Here is an 18431-nt window from a genome sequence, read left to right as displayed (position 1 = left end):
TTTCCTTTGAAAAATATAATATAGTGGGATTGCAGGACCCCAAAGGTTCTACTTTTAATTCCTGAGGGAGCTCCATGAGGTTTTTTTATAGTGGCTGTACTAATTTATATCCCACCAACAGGTATGAGTCCTCATCCTCCGTATCCTCACTAACATTTATGATTTTTTTTTTGTCTTTTTGAGAATAGCCATTCTAACTGGAGTGAGAGGATATCTCATATGGATTTGATTTGCACTTTCCTCATGAATAATGATGTTAGCATTTTTTTTTTCATATTCTTTATGTTTTCTTTTGAGAAAGGTCTATTCAGATGATTTTCTAATGTTTAAATCAGCCTTTTTTTTTTTTTTTTTTTTGCTACTGAATTGTTTGAGTTCCTTACAAATTCTGCATATTAATCCCTTGCCAGATAAACAGTTTGCACACCTTTTCTCCATTCTGTAGGTTGTCTCTTGACTCTGATGGTTGTTTCTTTAGCTATGCAGAAGCTGTTTAGGTTGATGTAATTTCACTTGTCTAGTTTTGCTTTTGTTGCCTTTGCTTTGGGTTCTTAATTCAAATCACCTTTGCCTACCCCAATATATTGAAGTGTTGCCTTTGTTTTCTTCTAGTATTTTCATAGTTGGGGGTCTCACATTTGGGTCATTGGTTCATTTTGAGTTGACTTTTGTGCAGGGTAAGAGAGGTCTAGTTTCATTTTTTTTTTTTTTTTTGTATGTGCATATCCAGTTTTCTGAGCACCATTTATTGAAGAGTGACTTTCTCCATTGCGTGTTTTCGACACCTTTGTTGAGAATCAGTTGATTGTAAATGCTGGGGTTATTTATGTACTTCTAGTTTGTTTCCATGATCTGTTTTATGCCAACACTATGCTGTTTTAAAGTTTGTTTAATGTCTTTGTATAGTGCTCAACATGTTCAGAGACTTTTTAACTTCCTGTACCTGGATGTTCATATCTTTCTCCAGGTTTGAGAAGTCCCATTTATTTTTTTCTTTAGGTAAGCTTTCTGTCCCCCTCCTTTTTTTTTTTTTTTTTTTTTTTTTTTTGTCGTCCCATCAATAACTTTTATAATGCAAATGGCAGCTCTCTTGATGGTCCCTGTACATCCTGGAGGCTATTCATTTTCATTCTTTTTACTTTTTTTCCCTCTGAATATTTTCTGAGTTGACAGATGCTTTTTTTCTACTTGATAAATTCTGGTTTTGATACTGTATATTGAATTTTTTACTTCATTCATTACAGTTTTCCGTTTGAAATTCTGTTTGGCTCTTTTTTATGACTTCTGTCTCTCTGTCGAATTTTGTGTGTCCGGATTTCACCGTGTCACCTCTTCTATCTTGCTGAGCTTCCTTAAAACAAATATTTTGAATGATTTGCCAGTTGGTTCATAGATTTCCATTTCTCTGGGGTTGATCTGAAAAATATGGTTACTTTGCTGATGTAATTTTCTTCAGTTTTTCTTTCTTCTTCCTTTTTTCATTGATACCCATACATTTGCTGGAGCAGTCACCAGTTCCAGATTTTACGGGATGGTTTTTGGAAGGAAGATTTTCTCTATGGATGAGTTCTGGCCGGACGAAGTGTAGTTTCTCTCCAGTGAAGACACAGAGGCACAGCCTCTGCGTCGTTCTGTCAAATGAGGAAAGTGCTAGCAGTGATTTCAGGGGTCCTTAGCAGCCTAGCTCTGGGTACCTACAGTGGCAGTCAGTGCTGCTGGGTTTGTGGTGGTGACTGATCCTTCTGATCTCTTTTCCTTTTATGGGAATTGGTGGTTGAGGGTATCCTCTTGGCACTGGTTCTGGCTCATGGGCTTGCACAGAGTGGCAGTGGTACTGGTGTCTGACACATGGCATCTGTGATGTGGTGCTGGAGTTGAGGTCTGGAGCAGGGATATGTGGAGAGACCGCGACTCGGGTCCAGGGAAGCTGTGGTTCTGGTATGTAGGCAGCATGTCGGCAGCATGTAGGCACCCTGAGCTGCCATGTTGGTAATGGTTTGTAAGCTACAAGTGCATGTGGAGTAGCTGAGGAATCAGGGTTAGCAGTGTGTGTGTGTGTGTGTGTGTGTGTGTGTGTGCACCCGCCCATGCCCAGGCGAGTGCGTGCCCATGCCCAGGTGTGTGTGTGCTCATGCCCAGGTGTGTGTGTGTTCATGCCTTGTTTGTGTGAGTCCATGCCCAGGAGTGTGTGCGTACATGCCCATGTGTGTGTGTGCACCCATGCCCATGCTTGTGAGCGCCCATACCCAGGTGTGTGTGTACTAATGCCCATGCGTGTTTGCGCCCATGCTTGTGTGCACCCATGCCCATGTGTGTGTGTGTCCATGCCCATGCTTGTGTGCACCCATGCCCAGGCATGTGTGTGTCCATGCCTATGCTTGTGTGTGCCCATGCCCATGCTTGTGTGTGCCCATGCCCAGAGTGTGTGCGCACATGCCCATGTGTGTGCGCCCATGCCATGCTTGTGTGTGCCCATGCCCAGGCGTGTCTGCGCCCATGTCCAGGTGTGTGTCCATGCCCATGTTTGTGTGCGTCCATGCCATAATTGTGTGTGCCCATGCCCAGGCTTGTGTGTGCCCATGTCCAGGCGTGTGTGCAGAGCCACAGTGGCCCTGGGTTAGAGTTGCAGTTGCTTCTGGAACTGCTGCCAAAGCAGGGTCTGGAATGTGGGCATTTGCAGAGTCACTGCTGCCCCTAGCCTGGGATGTGGACGTGCCTGCTTGAGGGACAGTCCAGTGTCTGCAGCACAGGTGCTCATGGATGGTCATGTCACTGGGATCTGAAACATGGAGCAAGGGTGGATCCGTGTTTAGGGTGGGGGCTAACTCACTATGGCAGTGCCTCTGATATTTGAGGCTGAGGAGCGTAGGGAATCCTGGGAGGGATCCACAGCCAGAGTATATGGAACGTGTCTCAGCCAGGATCTGGAGTGCAGGCGTGTAGAGTGGGCGTTGCTCTGGGGGGCAGGGGATGCGCAGGGCTGGTGGGATGGTGACCACAGCATCAGGGCAGCACTGTGGGGACCTTCTCGGGGGAGTTATGCACCCAGCGTCTCCTGCCCTGGAGCTGGCAGCAGCAGGGGGCTATGGTGCGCCTGCCCCATAGCTGATACTGACAGTCCTCCCCGTTTGTTCTTGGCCACCTCCAGATATCTCCGAGAGTCGCTCTGTCTGCACAGTGCAGTTACCCCCCACTTGCTTTGCTCCATTGTGTTACCTTAGGATCGCCATAAACCTCCCAGGGCTGATTGCATTCATGAACAGCTATCTAAATATCTCTTCTTGTGGGGGCACGAAGCATGGCATCTCCTACTCCTCCAGCCTTTTGATATCACACTCAGTACACATTTTTTAAAACAAGTAATTTATTCCATATTTTAAAATAGCCTTAAAACTGAACCCCAAATACTCGTTATGCATCACAATTTTTATAAATTTAATAAACCATTTAAGTAAATTTTTTCTCAAATTATGGCCTTCTTTTTCCATTATTATGCTACTATTAAGTTATCTTTTTTTTTCCTTATGCCTCACATTTTATTTGAAGAACTTTTCACAATCTCAAATTGGATGCAGGATTCCATGCATTGTGTTCAGGGTTCATAGATATGTTCATTTTTTTGAGCCTACTTCTTGAGGTTTTGTTTGAAGTTGCTTTCTCTCTTCCTTTTTTGATGAGTAGATTTTAAGTTTTAGAGAAGTTTTGGGTTCAGGAGAAAGCTGAAGGAGTTCCGGCATATGCCTCCCGCTATCCCACCGCACAGCCTCAGACAGCTGACCTCTCACGTGAGTGTGGTAGAATCATTCCAATCAAGGAACCAACGCGGACACGTCGTGTCAACCAGAGTCCGTACTTCATGTGAGGGTTCGCTTTTTGTATTGTACACTCTGTGAATTTTGACAAATGTTTGATGACTTGTGCTGAGATCACGGTTCCCCACTGGAGAGTTTCCCTGCACTAAAATTCCTGTGCTCCGCCTACTCGTCCCAACTCCCCCGTCTGCAGCACTGTTTCAGGTGGTGCCACCTTAGGATGTGGGGCCTTGTGAAAGGAAGTGAGGTCACAGGGGTGTCCTGGTCCCTCCTCTCTCCCTCTTTCTGCTTCCCGGTGACTTGAGGTGAGCAGTTTCGCTTGGCGGCATATTCTCAACCATAATACTGTGCCTTGTCACAGGCCCCAAGCAAAGGGTCAAGTGACTGCAGACGGAAACCTCTGGAGCTATGAACCAAGTCAGTCTTCCTCCTGAGTTGATTACTGCAGGCATTTTTCACAGCAATGGAAGGCTGAGGAGCAGACAGTTGGTGCTGGTAGTGGGGCTGCTTCTGTGGGTACATCTGGCAGCGGGCCAGAAGTCTCTGGAAGGGGTTTGTGGGAGGAGTTTGGAGAAGACATCCAGAGAAGGCTTCGATGATGATGAGGATGATGATTTGGTGCTAATGATGTAACTCAGGGGTGCTCTACCACTGAGCTGCATCCCAAGTCCTGCTTTATTCTTTATTTTTTATTTTGAGACAGGGTCTAGTTCAGTTGCTGATGTGGGCCTTGAACTTGCAATCCTCTTGCCTTAGCCTCCCAAGTTGCTGAGATTACAAATGTGCACCACCACACTCGGCTGATTATTACAAGTTTGAGCACTGCATGCCTCCTATTTTTGGGCAAGGGTGAGGACATCAGAGTGACTGTAGCTTATTGTTAGGTAAAAATATATGATTTTTCTGTGTGGGGATTCAGTGTGTGCACGAGTACCCATGCAAGATGCACAATAAAAGCAGTGAACTTGGCCTCTTAGCTCTACACTTACCTTTGTTCCTTCTCTGTAACAATGGATCTGGGTTCTTTAAATATTTTTCCTTTGCCAGCTGACACAATGTTAAACCCTGTCAGTAGAGGGCACTGCAATGACACAGTAGGAGGAAAAGGGATTTGGCTTTATGCAGTTTGTCCAAGTCCAGCTGCTGCCGAGAACGCAGCCTCTCCAGCACTCGTTTCCTGTAGGGCACGTGGCTTCTCCAGCAGCAGGCTCCTGCAGCATGGGCCGCGTGTTCAGAATCAAGCTTCTGCAGAGCATCTAGCTTTTCCAGCTCCCGTCTCCTGCAGTCCGTAGGAGTCAGCAGCACCAACGGCTGCTTTTCCTGGTGTGTAGTTTTTATAGTAGATTGCTTCTGGTGAGACACCTTCACACGAATCAGCTTTTCCTGACTTCCCAGATGGTAGATGTCTTACTCTTTTTGTGTGTTGCTACAACACAATACCGGAGTCTGGGTGACTTATAAAGAGGTTCATCTGGCTCACAATTTTGGTGGTTGTAGGGTTGAAACACCAGGGCACCAGCATCCTAGTGTGGGTCCCTGGATGTGACATGTGGCAGAAGGGGCATGTGTGTGAGCCAGGAAGCTAGGGAGGCAGGAGGGCCTAGATCACTCTTTTTATTACAATGCCCTGTTGAGGAGCTAAGCCACCCCTATCACAGCTGACCCACTCCCACAAGACAGCATTAACCCATTCACCAAGGTGAGCCTCACGACCTGGTTACCTTCCATCGGGCTTCTACCACCTCTCAGCATCACCATGCTGGGGACCACATTTGCAGCATGTGAACCATTTGGGGACAGATCATACCTAAACCATAGCTGAAGATTTCTGGTCATGCCTGGGGGGCAGATTTCCAAATTATACTGGTGTAGTGTTACAGAAACTCCTCCAGTAATTCACAGCCGTGTCCTCACCAACCAGGACTTGATCCTAGTAATAAGCCAGGAGTGGTGAATGGTGTCCCTGGGATACTGTATCTCAGCTACAGGGATTGGCACCTTACATCTGTGTATCTGATGCTCTTTAAAATTCTCTTGATTTCTTAACCAATCTCATATCACTTCTATACCAATTGTAATTAGTGATTGTTTATTGGAAACTTTACCTGTTCAAGTCACTATGCCAATTGTAATTAGTAATTCTTTATAGGAAACTTTGCCTGTTCAAATCTCTCTCTTGACTGAGTCCAGACTAATATCGCATGCTCTTTGAAGACAGGGTAGTATAATAGATGAGAAAGCCTATTTGGTTTTAAATCTCATTGATCAATTATTAGCTGTTTGGCCTTCATCAAGTTACTTAATCTGTACGTGATTTTGTGTCCTTATCTGTAGAATGTGGATAAATACAGTTTAATTTACTAAAATTGCTCTTCATGATAACATTTGAATAAGTTGTTATAGGTAATTCTCTTAGATAACTGCTTAGAGTAATACATAGCTATTATTGACCTGAGGATATACCAATATTTGTGAGCCGCCTTGTGATTTCCTACATGTAGATATTCCACGAGTTCTCATCTCTGTGGTAATTCCAGGGTTCAGAGTCTGTGTTTCAGTGAGCTGGGACCCCTAAGCATTCTTTCTTCTCATCTCTGTTGGTAGGAGAGTTTCTGGTTGGTGGAATAGGCATGGCCATTATCACTATCTCTTCTGTAGGAAAGTTTCTCTGAATGATCAAATCACATCCCCTCTTTTCATTCCTTCTGTACTATGCTAAATTGCTTCAGCACTTAGGTTTTTACGTTGAATAGAAGTCAAATGCCATGCATGTTTCTTTCAGCCTCTGCCCTACTACTTCAGACCATGATTTAAAGTTTCTCAAACTCTTAAATAGAAAAGCAGAGAAAGGATAAGTTTTGGGCAAAAAAAGGAAGAAAAGCAGTAAACATAAGTTAGTATTAAAATATTATCGGTTGGTTATTCTAATTAATGGGTTTAATAATTAGTGCTGATAAAGTGAAAGATGAAGAATAACTTCAGGAGGTTCTTATGTACAATAAAGACACCTTGTTCAAGATGAAACAAAATTGTGGAGGGATAAGAGAGAGTCAAAGGGAACTCTGTCTTAATAATAGAGCTGTGTATGAAGCCATTACAGAACTTGAGGAGAAGGGACAAGATCCCAATGTGAGTAAAAACTCCATGGCTTCAACACACTTGCCTGTCCACACTGATTCTCTTCAGACAGGTGCTTCTACCAAGTAATAAAACATGCAGTGCAAAAATACACTAAAGGCTTGGCAGGCGGTGGGATTTCAGGAGTAGCGCTGTGGAAAACAGGACACGCATTTTTCAGTGCTGAAATACGCATGAGTTTCTGAGATTCTGAGTCCAACACGTTCAACTCTGAGGTTTTGAGTAGCCCACGTGGCACAGCTTAACATTCTCTTTTGGCCAAATCAGGTATGCTGGAGAATAAGATCTGGTGAAATATCTTGCTTCTATCCTCTTTCAGCAACAAGTGTGTGTGTGTGTGTGCGGGCTCCACAGCTCCACACACAAATGAAAGAAAACCGTCAATGAGATTCTTTACACAGAGCCACTGAGGCTGTGCCTGAGTTGAACAGAATAGCGGTGTGTGGAGAAGCCCTTGGTGGCCACAGGAGGCTGGACGGATGCGCCCTCCCAAGCTGTCCATGTCTCAACCCTGGAACCTGGAACCTGTCATCTTACATCACAAAGGTGGAATTAGGGCTGCTAGTCAGCTTGTTTTTAACAAGCTCATCTTGGATTATGTAGGCAGTGTCCTGAAAAATGAAACAGGAAGGCAGGAGCTAAGTTGAGCGATGGGTGTGAGAACGCAACCCAGGAGCACTGAGAGGTGGGAAGGCGAGCCAGGGTTCTCAGAGGCCACCCACCCTGGCTGGAAGGAAGGCAGAGGACAGGAAGTGGAGGGCTCCTGGGAGGGAGCTGGGCCCCACTGACACCTTGGTTCTGGCCCACGGAGATCCATGTCACACTTGTAATTCCCAGACCTGACAGATAATAAGACTGTATTGCTTTAAGTCACCAAGGTGGTGGTAATTGGTTTCAGTAGCCATAAGCAGCCAACGTGGTGGTTTTGAGATGGGAAGAAATGCTGAATGGTTGTGCTCAGGGAAGAGGAGGGGGCTGGAGGACTGGGTCTCTGCTCTGAATGCCTAATGGACCTGGAGCACTGCCTTTGAAAGGGCTGCAAAAGAGACTGCCTTCCATCTGGGTTCCACTCTGTTCATGATTCAGGTTTTTGGTGCGTCCGATTTGGGGAAATGTGATTGTTCATCCTACCCTTTCTTGGCAAGGGGGACCCTGCAGCTTGCATGGAAGGAAGCGCATTTCCCCTGTGGGAGAGGGAAGGAGTCTCCTCGGATGCACGGGGAGGGCGGCAAGCTGGGCAGAAACAGTGGGCGTGCTGCAGTCCCTGACCCTCCCCCTGGTCATTTCACCCAGGGGCTCTTCCAGAGAGCACAGGGATGGAATCTGCTGGGAACTAGACCATAATCAAGAGATCGTAAATAACATCACTTGAAAAACAGACTTTGTGTTTGCTAGTTTTGCTGTATTATTTATTGAGCAATCAGCAAAAATCCCTGTGTGAAAAAGAGAGAGATGAGGAAAAAAGAAAAGTGGGTAAGGAGAGGAGAGGAGATGGGGGCAGAGAGGACAAAAGATCCAGCCAGGCGGAGGCTCAGGCCGTAGGTCGGGTGCCCTTGATTCTCGGTTGGTTCCCCATGGGCAGGCAGCACGGATGGCCGTCCAAACACGTCCCCACGTAGACCTCCTTTTCGATGCAGTATTTTCGGCAGGATCCATTGGGGCGCTCACAGATTTCCTTGAAGTTGCCCCTGACTGCACACAGAGGAGGATTCTTTTAGTCACTTATTGTTCTTCTGAATTTCTATTAAGGGCTGGGGATATGGCTCAGTTGGTAGAGTGCCTGCCTTGCAAGCACAAGGCCCTGGGTTCAATCCCCAGGACCGCAAAAAAAAAAAAAAAAAAAAAAAAAAAAAAAAAAAAAAATTCTGTTAAATTCAAGGGGGTAAGAGGGCAGGGTCTGGAAACAATTTGGTGTGGACATTTGTTATTTGATTTCTTACACCAATACTTCAAAATCTGGTGTTACAGAAAAGTTGGGAAAATCTGGTGACATGGGGTGCACCAAGCAGCAAAAGGCTGGAGCCGAGGAGCCCTCCCACGCGTCCAGCGGCTGCACACTCGGTCCATTCCCCTTCCTTCTCCCATACCTCCTGACTAGTGGAAGACACCACTGCAGTTCTGCTCAGTATCGTTTTTAGTACTGCCAATTTTTCTATCATAGAAGAATGTTTTTAGAGAAAAGAAATAGGACCGAAGACATGTCCTATTTTATGTCCTAAGATTTTGCTCTTCTGGGGGTGGGTCACAGAGAATATAAGAGAGATCATAATATTATATCTGTCTGTCTATATTTGAAAGGTGGAACTGAAAAAATAGATCTAAAAGATAGTAAGAAATAGGCTATTTTCCTGTGGGATGGACTCGTATTCCTACGTGTATAGCAAGCAATTTCAGTGTCAGCTTCAGCCTGGTGCTTCCCTCACCCCCTCACATAGTGCAGAGAGCTAAGAGGTAATAATAATCCTATGATTTTTCTCATTAACTTCAGAAGCAGTCTTTATACATGTCTCCAATTTTTGTGACATGAATCCTCAGCCCTTGGCCCTGGGGATTGCGATCCTGCTCTGGAACACTGCCTGCATTAGGAGTGGACTAAAGTGCACTTGTTCAAAATGCTGACTAGTGTGTGATTTATGACCTAAGAAAAAATGTGGAAAGTGGGAGGGAAAAAAAAAGATACCATGGTTCCAGGGGTGGGTCCTGGGGGTGGGTAACTCACACTGTTTGAAGAGTAGCTCAATTCTGAGCATCTCTTATGCAACAGTGCAGTTTTTCCAGTAAGAGAGGTGTGGATGCTAACACTTTTAGTTTTTTTTTTTTTTTTGTATTTTATCATTCATTCATTTTTTATTTAATAATAAAGTGCTCCAATATTTCTGAATGTCTCACCAAAAGTAAACAATTTTTTTAAGAGTACAGTCTCTCATTTTTCTGATTATACATATTGTAGGATCACATTGGTCATGCAGTCATATGTGTACATGAAGTAATAATGTTTTTTTTTTGTGTGTGTGTGTGTTCCCAAACACAAAGGCCAATTCTTGAATCTAGTATATATTCAATAAATGTCTACTGAATTGAATTGGACTGTACTGAAACCCAAATGCATTAAATTGATCAGAACTCTTCAATGTTCACACAGCAAATTGGTTAATAGATGTAAAGATCAAATAGGCAACATCACATTTTTACCTAAAATGTGAATTGGGAAATAATTTTAATGGTACAGGTTTTAGAAAAAATAAAAGCTGATGGTCATTCTAAGTGTTGAGCACTCTATAGAAACCAGCAGAAATCGGGGTTCTTTGATTCCTGCACCGTGAATCTTCTCTTCACTAGTCAGCAATGATATATGCAGGTAACAATTTGCCTCAGGTGAACATTAGCCTACTGTACCCAGAAGGTTCATCTGAGACTAGAAGATGACTCGGGAGGGTCATGCACAGGCCTTGAGTGTAAGGCGGGGTGAACCACCTGGAAGCCTCTCTGCTGGGCCTTCTTGTGTCTACCAAGGCTGCTGTTTCCTGCTGTGACCTTACTTCCTTGTGAAGGATCCCTCAGGGCAGGAATCCTATCTCGTTCTTCTCTGTATGTACATCCCAGAATTGATCACAGAGAAATTAAGATGCCACATGTTAGTAGAGACATTTCCTGTTCCTCGAGGTTCTCATGTCTCGTGCTGTTCTGTGCAGCTGAATATATTGAGCATTAAATTTCCAAATCACAGGACTTTGTAGAAACATGACCTCTTGGTGCTCACGGGTAGGAATTCAAGTGCATTTCTTTCTTTTCTTTGTGTTTGCTATAAACCATGTACAGAATGGTCTGTGGCCACACTCTTCTTCCCTAGTCTTGCTGCATTCCATTTTGACGAAGGAATGCCCTCACCTCTGGCTGGCCACATTGTTTTCCTCTGTTTTGTTTGAGAATGTTAAAACACAGAATAAGTTTTTCTAAATTTGTAAGTTTTAAAGCTGCACTAAAAGCATTAATTAGCTGGGGATATGAATGGCTTGGCATATATATTTTATATATATATAATAAACATTTTATACAATTATATATTAAAATGTATATATATACACACACACATTATATATGGTGTGTGTGTGTGTGTGTGTGTGTGTGTGTGTGTGTGTGTGTGTCTATGGTACTGGCAATTGAATCCCCAACACCTTTTTAAAAATTTTACTTTTGACAGGTCTCATTAGGTTGCTACTCAGGCTGTCCTTGAACTTGCTTGAACTTGTGATATTCCAGCTTCAGCCTCCTAGTTTCTGGGATTATAGACATGCACCACTGCATCAGGCTTAAAATATTTTTAATTGATGTTTTCTCATTGAACCCATGTGTTTAGCTATTTGCTGTAGAAATAAAGTTTAGATTTATAATGAACACCACAGATTGTCGTGTCTGACCACTTACCTAAGAGGAAATGGGACTGGGGAAAGGAAGCGGCTCACCCAAGAGCACCTAGTGGTACAGCCAGGGGGCAGAGCCGAGCCTCTGTCTGAACCCCATCGTTTCTCCCTCTTACCCCTCTCTGCATCCCCCTCACTCTCCCAGCTTGCCCCCAACAAATCTGCAGCCCTGCGCCCAGGGTCCACTGAGGACAGCCAGAGAGGATGCGTCTTCCTGCGGGGGCCAGCAGTGCTCTTCCTGCCTGGCTGCATTCCTTCTTGACCATATGCGATGCCCTCGCCTCTCTCTTCAACCACATCACTTTCCTCTGTCTTGTTAGAGTGACAATAAAAAAAAGTTTGAGTGACAGTGAATAAAAAATGAGGTTTTCTGAATTTGAAATGCTAAAACTGGGTGAGAAGCATTCATTTTCTGTACTTTTTTTTTTTTTTTTAATGTACTTTTTCCTTTGAATCCATGATTTAGCAAGGTGACTGCTCAGGATGTGCCGGTTATACCAGTCTTTAGTAATGCCACGAGGACAGGCATCTCACCAGTCCTCTCTGTGCCTGAGCCAATACGATTGCACATGATATTCCCTGTAGCCAGTCTCCCAGGGTCATGCAAAGGAAGGACCACAGAACCCAGGAGTGGGGTGTAGAAAAGGCCAGGATGGGAGGCAGCAGCCTGGACTCTGGCTTGCAGCTCAGGCGTTCACCATAGGGGAGGTACTTTGCTCTATAGGACCATAATTGTCCCCTCTGTAGAACAGAAAAAGTGGATCAGATCATCTCAGCTTCTATGGGATCTGCAGCTGGCATAGCTCCTGTGCTAATGGTAATATGGCTAACTGTACTTTTATTTTGTTAAAAATAGTTTTGCATCAGTTTAAAAACCTTTCTCTTCTTTTCAAAGAAAAAAAAATGTTATGGAGGCCACTCATAAGAATTTCAGTTAATGTCCACACCTGCTCTTCACAGTGGGAGGGACTAGCTTCACCTCAGCCCTGGGGACCTGGTTCCCAACCAGCCATTCATTCACCCCAAGACATGTGGAGTATGTGGAGTGATGGATGGAGGATGTACTGCGCGCGCACACACACACACACACACACACACACACACAAGAACATGCACGCACACAAACACACACATGCACACACACAGGGCGAGAAATAGACAGACACACACACACACACACACACACACACACACACACACGTGTGTGTGTGAGGGGTGTGGTGGCCTTAACCCGGATGGCAGAAGTCACAGTGAGGGGCCCATCACGGGAACCTGGTTTCTGCTGTGTTTCTTTATGCTTGCTTTCTAGTAAGGCCCCACTGACAGTGGATGCTTAGCAGATATCTGAGGAAGGAACTGCATTTCCACCTCCACCCTCTCCCCACTTCAGTCTCTCTTACTTCTTCCGGATTTGTTTTCCTGAATCAAATTTGGAATTGTCCTTTAAAATATACATATTTAGATAGGAAACTCTGTATTCACCAGGAATAGGCATATCTCCTGTTATATTTTTGACCACAAAGTGTCTCTTAAGAAGAATAAAGCACAAACATCGATATTTCTAGAAAACAGAAAAGCATTTTCCTCATGCACATATCATGACCTTTCTTCTGCCCTTCCCAGCTCCCAAGGTCCTGCATTCTCAGGAAAAGACGAGAAGACACTTCTCTAACATCAGGTTGTAAGTTGCTCATTCTTCTTGGTGTGTACTTACTCAGGAGCCGTGGGAAATGGCCTGATCTGGTTTTAGTACCTGGGGCCCTGCACATGTTGCTTCACAGCCTGTCTGTTCACGGTGACACACACCTGTCATTCCCTTTGCATGCTGAGTGAGAAGGAGGTGCTCTGTGTTAGGGTCATCCCTGACCCTGGGTCTGAGGTCTACTTCAGTGGACTAGACGTGGAACAGAGATAGGGTCAGAGACTGGGACAAGCCTTGAGGAGCAGAGTCGAGCCCAGGGGCCAAAGGTGGAGAGGGCGATGGTCTGAGGGTTTTCAGACTATAGACATACTTCCAGGAGGCTGCTCCCCCAAACCCTTCTGCCTGTGCCGGCTCTAGCTCTGGAGTGGCTCTTCTACCAGTGTCTTTTAATGACAAACTGTTGCTAAAAGTAATAAAGAAGAGTTGGAGACCAAGATTTGGTAGACTACTGCCCCATTTTTTTGGTCATCAAGGTTTAGAAGCTGCTAGTAAACTTGCCTAATTACATTGACATTTAGTGATGGGTTAAGAGGATTCCAACCTTGGAACACCCTTGACTTCATTTCATGCAACCGAGAGTGGCTGAGATCTGGTGGATCGGGCAGCTGCAGGTCTCAGCCGGGGTGCCTTCCTAATTTCCAAGGACAACTCCTTTCCTGGGCAGAGGTAATGGTGCTTTTTTTTTTTTTTTTTTTTTTTTGAGTATTGGATCCCCGTATGATCTCAGGCACTCTTCACTTAACAAAGTTCCTGCAAAGTGTATTTTGTTACCTGGTAGAACTTGGCTCATAAAGAAGAGAATGGCAAAGAGGAGAACAGCGATCCTCATGGCTGAAGGAAGAGGAAAGCTTGGCTTCATCTCCAGGAGGCAGTGAGAGCTTCATCTGCAGCTCTAGCACCAGGGGAATGTCTTTGGTAAGCTGCTGTTCTGTGCCTCCCGAGTGGGATTATCTGTTCTGTGCATGCAGAACGGCCTTCATGGGGAGACTGAGTCCTTATTTTCTTGGACATTCTGTTCGGTAAGGATGTGGGTGCAGTTCTGACCAGCAAACCTTGTTAAATAGGAACATCATCTACAAACATCTTGGCAGCGGATCAAAGATTCTGAACAAAGATCCATCTGTATTAAGTTACAGGGAATTGGGGTTGTTGAGAGACCAGTTGGCTTAGTTTAGTGGTAAGATTTCTGGTTAGTGAGCATCTCCCAGCCTTCCTGGCCTTGCTGATGGCCCCTTCACTCCTGGCCTCCTCTCCCATGTGCTTTGCTCAAGTTAGAGGGCTTACTGCATTGTGTGCTAGTTTGCTGAATATGAATTTATTTCCACCATGAATGCACAAACTTCTCAAAGACTACCAGCAGGTTGAAGTGTTCAGAGCCGAGGGAGGCATAAGGAATAGAGTGCATACCTGGCTGCTCGTGCCCCCACAGACATGCTTTCTGCAGGGCCTTGAGGGTGAACAGCAGAAATTCATGGGCATCTTCCTGCTGCCATGTGTGGAAGCTAGCAGCCAATGCAGGCAGGGGCCAAATGACATCCCCAGGGTGGTGGAGAGCCTGTGTCATGTGAACTTGCATCACACACAGCATGCAGATCCTGTGAGGAGGACAGGTTTGGGAGGGCTCCTGGGACAGCATGTAGTTGGCCAGAGGAGGGGTGTATGTCAGACACTGCGGAGCAGCATTCATGTAGCAAGCGTTTCCCATGTTCTTCAGCCCAGCACCAGCCCCAGAAGGTCTCTGCCAGCTCAGAGATAGTTTCTCCCTAGGAGCCAAATCATTATTCAAGTGTGCATCTGCCAAAGGTGAAACTGATGACTCTGCAGGTAGAGCAGGACCCAAGGAGACTTTATCATCAGCTGCATTTGATTGCGAGGGTCCAGCCCTAGCAGGGTTCCGGGGTCCTGGGTGGATGGGGGTGTTCATGCGGTGGAGAAACAGCAGACAGAGACCCCAGGTGTTTTGATGCTGAATCTGTCTCTTTTTCTGCCAGCCTTTCTATACATATTTTTCTTTAGTAATGATTATATCATTTTGTGGTTAGTTTAAAATAAGAAGAACCTTCAAAAGTACAATCTATGCTTCTTCTCAAGGTACACATTCCCTCTGTGTGACAGCCCAGACCAAAACAACCTTATTTCCCAGCTAGATTAAAACAACCTTGTCCCCCAGCTAAATTAAAAGAATCTTGTCTCCCAGCTAAATTGAGACAACCTTATTTCCCAGCTAAACTGAGGGCACCATGATCTGCCAACCTTCAACCTTCAGGAAAACACGTCTCTAGATTTTCTGAACCATGAACTCCAGTGTTTAACAGTGAAAAACTTTTACTATTATTAGCAAAGGGCAAAGAAATCAACTTATAGTTAATATTCAGTCTATTCTATTTCATTTAATGGCAGTCTACAATCTTACTTTGATTCTCAAAGAATTAAACATCGGAAAAACACAAATTATATTTATGACTAAATATTTTTATTATGTAAAGTAACTCTAGAATCAACTGTTAAAACTAGGAAAGCAACAAAGGCTAAACACCGCATCCAAGCTCAGAGGAATACCTCTTTATCCATCTATATTTAGAAATTATTATACTAAAGCAATCATAGGCTCCTTTTAACTTGAATCATAGGCAGAACCATGTCAAGTGTTGAGTCCTCTACTCCAACAGAACTGTGTCAGGTATCAGAGTGGTAGAAAATAGATGCTACATTTAATGAAGATTCAGGTTCTATAAAGTCATCAAACTCAGACTCACCTACTCAGTGAAGTGAAGCTGCCTCCTTGTCTCCAGGACCAACAGCTGCAAGATCTCCCTGCTGGGACCTCAAGAGGAAGAGAGAGCTTCTCCCTTTGAGATGGTCTTCAAAGGACAGGTTTTCCATACCCTCAGTTGATAGCGAGTCTCCCACCACACCCACTCCTTGGTGTCAAATCCACCAATCACTTCTGAGATTCTTAGGAATCTCCATTATCTGGAGAGTTTGGGTGAGTCCTTCAATTTGTATTTGAGGAACATCAGAAGCATAGAAGCAGTTCTGATAATTGGGGTTTTTGAAGAATATCCCGAGACCTCCATTCAGTTAAAAAAAATTCTCAGGCATTGGTGTGGAAATGGTGTGATGGGGCTATATTTGAATTAGGACTCCAAAGAAGGAAAGAGAAGAACACTGGAAAAAGTGTTTTCTCTCTCTCTGGGTGTGTGCATGTGCACAACTGCCTGTTATATATATATTTCCAGGTATGGACATTGGCATACTAATAAAATACCCAAAGTATGACAGTTTGCATTCTTCAAAAACAATTTTCCCATTTAGCCACCTCCACAGAAAAGAAGCATTTCGACTCTTTTTCAATTAACCAAATTGTCTGAGTCTTTCCTGGCAGAATGTCATGGTGGTTTTGAAGAAATGTGAAAGGAGCTGGGGAGTGGGACTTGCAGTACGTTTTTTATGACGTTCAAGGTAACTCTCCGTAGAATACTCAGGTACCATTTGGACTGAGCTCTGTACCCACACATCAGTACTTTTAGGAGACCATAAACAATTAAGAACAAGACTATAAAGAAAAATTTTGTTTCTGTGGCCCTTTATCACTCTCAAACTTCACTCATCATTGGAATAGGAAAGAAAGTGGCTAAAAATGTATTTGTCTGTTTCTGTTAGACCGATAAATGCACCAGTTCAAATCCTGTCAATTAGTAAAAGATAGTCTGGACTTTAATCTCCCATTTCCCTACATTGATTAGTGTTCTCAATCATAGAATCACTATGAGCACTATTGGTGTTATTCATTATTATGTGTACTATTTAATTTCTTTGCATGGATTATTTTTACACATTTCTCTATTCAAGTCAGGTTTCTATCTACTGATGGTGATCACGGAGGACTCTCCACATCTTGGATGCCCACAGATACCCTTGGATGGCATATTTACTGGTGGTTCCCTCTTGATTAGAATCCCCTCATTAGATATTTCAATTTGTCCTCTGAAGACAGTGAGTAACCTGGGCTTGTAGGATTGATTTTGTGCTCAGTTGAGCATCTTAAAAAATGTAAAATTGAGGGACTTAGTGTGCCCCATACAACTTTTGTTGGTCTGAAAAACTGGGTGAGAATTCTTCCCTCCGCAGCCACCACCTGCACATACAGGAAAACTTGAGGCCAGGAACTGGTTTGCCTATTTTGAGAGCCTGGGAATGGTGCTCCTGTCCCAACCCCAGCATCCCTGGAATTCCCCCTGCAAATCTTGAGCCTAGCAACTGTTTTTGTTGGAAATGGAGGCTTAGTGCCTAGATCTTTGTGCAGTTCTGAGACCTGGGAAATGTTCCAGATGCCTTTGGGTCAACAGGAAAGGCTGATCCAACCTGGAGGGCTTGGAGAAGGTGGGGGCCTCCTAGACATTACTGAATTTTCCTGTACCCGATGGAGCTTTGTAGTATTCCAGTGATCTTTTTCTTCCCGTAAGGCCAGGAAATATGATGAGATGACAACCAAAGATCAGATCCTGCAAATGAAAATTTATGTGTCTGGAATTCTCTGGGACCAAGAAAGAGGAACGCCAGCAGAAAAGGTCTGGAACAGTGCTAGGAATTTCTGTTGGTCAGGGACAGGTTTGGGATCACTGGGCAGGGAAATGGACCACTACTGAAGTTCCTGCCTGCCACAGGCCCTCAAACTTCACTCTCACTGAATGATTTGGCCAGGTGAGGGTGCCAGTGGACACCCCAGGGGGAGGGCTGATTCAAGAACCACACCCTGTCCTCCTGTGGAACTCAGAAACCCTGCCAGAATCTCATGAGAAACTGAAGATATCAACCCTCAGAATCTGGTTGTCCTTCAACATTGTGGTCATTCTGGGCCTCTCCATTTCCTGAAATCTCATTCCAAACTCTCAGGAAACAGAAAGCCTCTTCAAGGCAAACTGATATTCATGTTCACTGCATCACAAATATATTTCTCATAAATAAAAGAACTTACAAAACTTTACACAAAAATACAAAGAACCCAATGAATAAATGGGCCAAGGACCTGGACAGACACTTTACGGAAGAAGACACACAGGCCATGAATAAATATATAAAAAAGTGTTCAACATCTCTAGTAATTGGAGAAATGTAAATTAAAACAACTCTAAGATTTCACCTTACTCCAATTAGAATGGCTGTTATCAAGAACACAAACAATAATAGATGTTGGTGTGGATGTAGGGAAAAAGGCACACTTTTACATTTCTGGTGGAGTTGCAAATTGGTGCAGCCATTCTGGAAGGCAGTATGGAGAATCCTAAGAAAACTTGGAATGGACCCACCTTTTGACCCAGTTATCCCACTCCTTGGTTTAGACCCGAAGGATCTAAA

General features: G+C 44.3%; 1 protein-coding gene across 1 annotated transcript; it reads right to left on the bottom strand.

Moving 5' to 3' along the window:
- Positions 1-8343: 8343 nt before the first annotated feature.
- Positions 8344-14315, bottom strand: DEFB108B (defensin beta 108B). Its single transcript, XM_079139019.1, has 2 exons — positions 13845-14315; positions 8344-8642 (listed from the first exon to the last, which is right to left on the bottom strand). Exons 1-2 carry the CDS (start codon positions 13930-13932, stop codon positions 8482-8484), a joined length of 249 nt encoding a protein of 82 aa, XP_078995145.1. The 5' UTR covers positions 13933-14315; the 3' UTR covers positions 8344-8481.
- Positions 14316-18431: the final 4116 nt, after the last annotated feature.

The sequence above is a fragment of the Sciurus vulgaris genome, assembly GCF_902686455.1.
Source record: "Sciurus vulgaris genome assembly, chromosome: 5".
NCBI classification, from domain to species: Eukaryota; Metazoa; Chordata; class Mammalia; order Rodentia; family Sciuridae; genus Sciurus; species Sciurus vulgaris.
Note: the sequence above shows the minus strand (reverse complement) of the source record. Positions and strands in the feature narration are given on the sequence as shown.